The sequence below is a fragment of the Cyrtonyx montezumae genome, unplaced genomic scaffold, assembly GCF_038088225.1.
Source record: "Cyrtonyx montezumae isolate F1298 unplaced genomic scaffold, pur_monq_1.0 scaffold_3, whole genome shotgun sequence".
Classification (NCBI taxonomy): Eukaryota; Metazoa; Chordata; class Aves; order Galliformes; family Odontophoridae; genus Cyrtonyx; species Cyrtonyx montezumae.
Window position 1 is genome coordinate 136790149 of NW_027072034.1, and position 6000 is coordinate 136796148.

General features: G+C 38.8%; 1 protein-coding gene across 1 annotated transcript in view; it reads left to right on the forward strand.

Moving 5' to 3' along the window:
• The window catches only part of MET (MET proto-oncogene, receptor tyrosine kinase), a 69108-nt gene extending 65488 nt beyond the window's left edge, over positions 1 to 3620 (forward strand). The window contains exons 18-20 of the mRNA XM_065743479.1: positions 956 to 1121; positions 2018 to 2154; positions 2296 to 3620. Coding sequence (XP_065599551.1) covers positions 956 to 1121; positions 2018 to 2154; positions 2296 to 2506 — 514 coding nt within the window. The 3' untranslated portion in view covers positions 2507 to 3620. The remainder of the gene's footprint in view (positions 1 to 955; positions 1122 to 2017; positions 2155 to 2295) is intronic.
• Positions 3621 to 6000: the final 2380 nt, after the last annotated feature.

Consider the following 6000-nt stretch of genomic DNA (forward strand, 5'->3'; position numbering starts at 1 on the left):
ACATAAGAAAGAGTTTGTTTTTCTTTTTTCTTTTTTCTTTTTTTTCTTTTTTTCTGTAAGAGTGGTTGAAGACATGCAGAGGTTGCCTAGAAAGATTCTGGAGTCTCCGTCCTTGGAGTTACTCAGAACTCAATTGGACACAGTCCTTCACCAACTGCAGCAGCTGACCCCTCTTTGAGAAGGGAAATCGGACTAGATGATCTTCAGAGGTCTCTTCTATCTTCACCCATTCTGTGATTGTAACGAAACCCCCAAATAGGCACATGCTGTAGCTAGGTCAACACATAAAATGAAGGATAGGTTTAAGCATGCCAGCCCCTCTGTTCTATCTGATTTCAGTCAATAATACTGCTTATCAGGATATATTCCAAACTTAGGAACACCAAAGCTGTGGAAATCTAGTGATACGACTGAGTTGCAACCCCAGCAGAACTCTGCTTCTGCCACCATTCTTTACCAGTACTCATCTCATTACAGTCACCAAACGCATTCTTAGTGACAGGATTGCATTATTAGATACGAGTAGTCACTGAGATAATGATAGGTCCTTCCTTATCCAAACTGAGAGTGAATAAGAGAGGTGATATTTTGATTTGGAAATAAAAATGAGAGGTTTCTAAGGTTACAGAAGAAGAAATAGCTGCGGAAGAAATGACGTAGCAGCCAGCCAGGATGTATAGGCAATTAGCAAAGTTTTTTTCTACAAAGTAATTGTTTTAAAAGAACTGTAATTTGAATTCTATTATAAAAATAATATTAGTAATTTCCTGAATTCATTCACTGTCGTTAAATAGGTATCAAGTTTTGTTTCACGGTAATATTAGTTAATAGTTCCAAGACAAAATACTGCCTTCCAGACTCACAGTCTCGAAAATGCAAGTCACTCATTATAATCAACCATCATTGTAAATGCTGTCTGCTCAGATGAAGATAACACTTTCTGTCATTTCTTCAGGTTGGATGAAAAATTCACTGTCAAGGTGGCTGATTTTGGTCTTGCTAGAGATGTCTATGATAAAGAGTACTACAGTGTGCACAATAAAACAGGAGCAAAACTGCCAGTGAAATGGATGGCTTTAGAAAGTTTACAAACTCAGAAGTTCACAACAAAGTCAGATGTGGTAAAGTACAAATATATTTGTGTCACTTAATTTCCCTCCTGTCACCTTCTAGAGTTTAATGAATAGACTGAATTCAAACCAAAACTTGTATCTGAATTTAACTTTAGTTCGTGGAACGGTAAAAGACTGTTTTTATATCCAGAAAAGACATTTGTCCCAGTCACAAAGCAGCAAGATGTGACCTGATTACCTGTTACTACTTGGTAACAAATTAGGACTTGGAAAGGAATTAGGAGCTTAATTTCTCTACAAGGTATACTAAGGTACTAAGTTGTAGCTTATCCCTGCTGTAGGAGGGAATCTAGAAAGCTTGACCAAGCAGGTTAACTTTGATACTCTTAAAATGCAATAGGTCACACAAAGAGTTTATTTGCTCTATAAATGCTTACAGTCTGCCTGCAGCAATCTCAGGTACTACTTGGCCATTTACAAAGAACAAATTATAAGGTGAAGTCATTAGTTGGCTGGATCACCTTGTATTTTAGCTCTTTTTGCAATCCAGATCCAAATTAGCCTGTGATGCATAGAATTTTCACCACCCTCTCTTCTAGTACATATTTACACAAAGTCAGCCAGATCATCACATCATGTAAATTGGCAGCACTCCATTAACCTCAAAGGATGTCTGCCAATTTTTACCAGCTAAGTAGCAATCCTATAGGCTCTTATTTTCTTTCATTTATTTACTTGAGTTTCTCTGGCTCTAACTTAAGTGGCTCCTCAAGTCCCTGCAGCATTTATTAGCCCACTTAAAATAAAGCTGAATGCAGTAAAATAACTTTTCAAAGGGAAAAACTAAGGCGTTTGAATGTTTATATCAGACAAAGCATGTTCTAAAACTGGAATGTAAAGCTTTCCAACCCTATCACTCGTTATTTATTTCTTTTTTTTCTCAGTGGTCCTTTGGCGTGTTGTTATGGGAACTTATGACAAGGGGGGCACCCCCTTATCCTGATGTAAATTCTTTTGATATAACTGTTTACTTATTACAAGGAAGGAGGCTGCTACAACCCGAATACTGCCCTGACCCACTGTAAGTAAATGGTTTGCAAAACCTTCTGCAACTGCAGTAACTTCTGATATTACAGCAACTGAGACTGTGGGGTAGAAGAGGTGGTTTTTTTTCTTTTTCATATAATTTCATAATTGAACTCTTCCTTTATTTGGATGGCAGGTATGAAGTCATGCTGAAATGTTGGCATCCAAAACCTGAGATGCGTCCAGCATTTTCTGAACTTGTTTCAAAAATATCAACAATCTTCTCCACTTTCATCGGGGAACACTACGTTCATGTCAATGCTACTTATGTCAACGTGAAGTGCGTTGCTCCCTATCCTTCTCTTTTATCCTCACAAGACAATACAGACATGGATGTAGACACATGACGAGTATGTCTAATATAAAGGAAAATCCATCCTTAGTTGTATGAACAAAAACTGAAACATTTTGTCACTAGTTTTTACTGCCCAGTCTTTGTGAGAACACTGTTGCACATGTTTATGTTGTTGCCCAAGTTGCACTAGTACAAGGACATGATATCATCTTTTTCTAAGGCCATGGGATTCTGTAAACCATTACAGTAATTTCCAAGTATTTGGACAACTGCATCAATTAACCGAATGGAAACATCATGTTCTACCAACCAGAGCTACTTCTCACTAGTTCTCATTCATGTGTGCTGAGACCCAAGAGCAAAGATTCATCATTAATGCCATGAAGGAGAATGTAGAATAACAATCAGAGAAGCTGGAAAGACTATTATTGTTGCATGTACTTTGGGATAATGAGCAGTGCAGAATGGTTTCTACACAAGAAAGTTAAGACAAACTATGAATCTACAGGAGTTTAGAAATGTATCCAAACTTTGTTTTTTTTTGCACTGTATCAACAAAGTTTCTCAGAAGATAGGCAGCCAATAGCTCCAGCTCCATGGTAAAAATCAATAGCAGAAGTCAACATCACAGTAAAATATCTGCACAGTAAAATAAGTATGTCAGCCTTGCCAGGCCTCTGGTGTAGTCAGACGGTACATAAAATGAACAGAAAAGCATCTAGCTTAAAGCATTCCTAGGGTTAACTTTATTCCAACATTCAAGTATTTATCTGAGTAACAGCCCAAATCCACAGATCTCTCACTGAGAAAGATGCAAAGCCTCCAACACTTCCACTGAAGGAACTGCTCTCAGAGATGGAATACTCGAAGGTTCCCTATGTGAAATGCTAACCTAAGCTGGGAGACGGTAACATGGGCTGCATTATTCTGGAGAGGAAGAGGAGACAGGCAGGCTGGCAGCTATACAGAGCTACAGTCTGATGAGTCAGGCAGTGAGCAGCTGAAGGTGTGCCACCTATCCTTGGGTGGAGCTGCTGCCAAAGGTGAGTAAAGAGCAGAGGTGTTGCAGCCAGCCCTGACCTAAGAGAATGCCATAGCAAGAATGTTGATCACTTTTTCACTGCAGCCCTAAAAAGCTCAGACATCTGAACAAAAGAAGAAACAAACACCTTTACGGCCCCTAATCTTTTCTTGGATCACACGACCCAGTGAATTATGATTCCTATTTTTATTTCTAAGTTGTGCCCAGAGAAAGAAGTGCAAAGAACAAACAAACTTTCATTCATTAGAGAGAAGTACTATAGCTTTCGGGCAAGCATCACATGTCGTTTCTGTTCCTGTGGAATTCTGTGCATACTACTGTATAGCTTGGTTAGGGTAGAATAGAACTGGGTTTGTCGGTGTAAACACATAAAGTATTCTATTTTTATATTAAAAAAAAGTTTATTTTTAATGACATTTACAAAGTTTGGTTAGGCCACAAAATACTGCACTGTGAACATTTCAGAAAATGTATGTCAGCGTACATGATTCATAAATAGTAGCAACCTTAAAAAGAATGCTGTGTAAATACTAGAAAGGAAAAGAACTGACTGCAAACACACTCCACCCTACCTTGAGTGTAATATCTCCATCGCTGCAAGCCGAGCATTTTAAGATGTTCAAAGAGAGGTAGTGTGGGTACAGAACTGATATAAGAGAGATAACGTTGTTCTTGGGAGACAGTGTTATAAATGAAAGATTTATAATGAGGGCAGAGTGTGTAGGCAAACTATGAGCAGATAATATTGTACTGTGTTTCATCACCACTTTCATTTCAGAAACAAACTTTCATGTCTGCTGAGAGCAATGCTAATTGTAGATTGCTCAAGGACAAAAGGCTTTGCTGCAGGCAAAAAAATCATCTCTACAGTTGTTAAAACAGCTAAAGAAATTTAGATTTGGAGAAGATACTCCAAACTTGTACATACCTGCTTGAGGAACGCTGCAATGTGAAACAGATGACATTTTTACTATTTATGAACTTTTGCTTAATAAAGTTAATGTTGTGTCTGGGACACCTGTAAGAATATGTGATTCTGGTAAAATTTGATGTTAGTAAGTTCATATATCTGCAGAAGAGCTGAATGGTACTTATGTTTATAGTTGTTGTTACGATCTAATAAATAATGCTACTGAAAATGAACTATTGTAATACTTTCTGCCCTGAGTGCTGTTATTACTGTTAACATCAGACCATTAAGCTCACAAACGTCTGCATGTTTTTCCTAAGGAACAACCAATGGGACTGTGTGAAAGAGAGCAAAAGAGAGGCAAAATCAGAAACATAAGAACACGGAGAGCGCGCCAAGAAGTCAGGCACACAGTTCATCACTGCAGTACTATATGCTTCAAGGAAAAGTGTGAACTTTCTGTAGCGAACAATTTTGGCACAGCCTGTTTGGTTGGAAAGTCTCTTCTCTATTCACAGGCCGCACCCTGAGAAACTTCAAGCAAAAAGTGCATCTGAGCCTGTCGTGGACAGGAGGATCAGGGTCGTCCATCTCGCCTCATACCAGGCACCTCATTTGTGTGAGGTGCTCGATGTCTGTGACACCTGAAGAGAGGAGGCACCCCAGATCCCACAGGCCTTAGTTCTTTTGGAGGAACAAAAGTCAGCCCCACTCTCCTCCTCCACATTTCCTAATGCGTAAATTAGATATCTCCCATTGAACTCATTGCTTAGCTTCTGTGAACTGAATTCTGAGTGGGCACTAAACAAACACTGCAATTCAGTGTCCTGTGTGACTCGTGAACATAACGGCACTGAAAGCTGGCTCCTCCCACCACTTAGACTGGCATTTTATACTTAAATTTACTCAGAAATATTTCAATGCACAGACTCTTACTGATTAAAAACAGCATTTATGTGCTCTTATAACGTCAAAGTATCAAGGAAATCACTTATTTTCCGGACTTATCTACTTAGTAACAGACAATATTTATGCTTGGTTTTATCTCAAAATGTTGACATATTTTGGTGAAAAAGACATGAAAAATAGCAGCTCTTCTTTGTGTCACAAGTACAGACCGACAGGTCTGATATTTTTATTCTATTTATTCACATCTAATCTATTTTCCAACACATTTCCAAGCTTTCCCTGAAAAGTCAGCTAAAACATCTCAGGGTTTTTCCTGCAGCTTGTTGTTAACACCAGGGTCTTCAGAGTAAAACATAAAAATGACGATCTGAACTTAAATACCAGATTTGTAACACATTCCTCCAATTAATTCTCATGACTTTAAGGGATGTCCTATATTGCATTTGTGAAAGAGTCGACAGAACCACAAGCCTCCCATGCTCAGTTTCTCATCCCAATAACTTTGTTTATGCCAGGTACACCCTGCATCAGGCCCTCAGCTGACTTAAACTGGCAGCAGTCCCCTGACATCAGTGTTAACTGTGGACATGGCCCACGGTCAAAGAGTTACATAAGAGATACCCTACGTAAATGCCAAGAGATTAAAAAAAGGGAGGGATATACTCCCCACACAGACAATACGCTG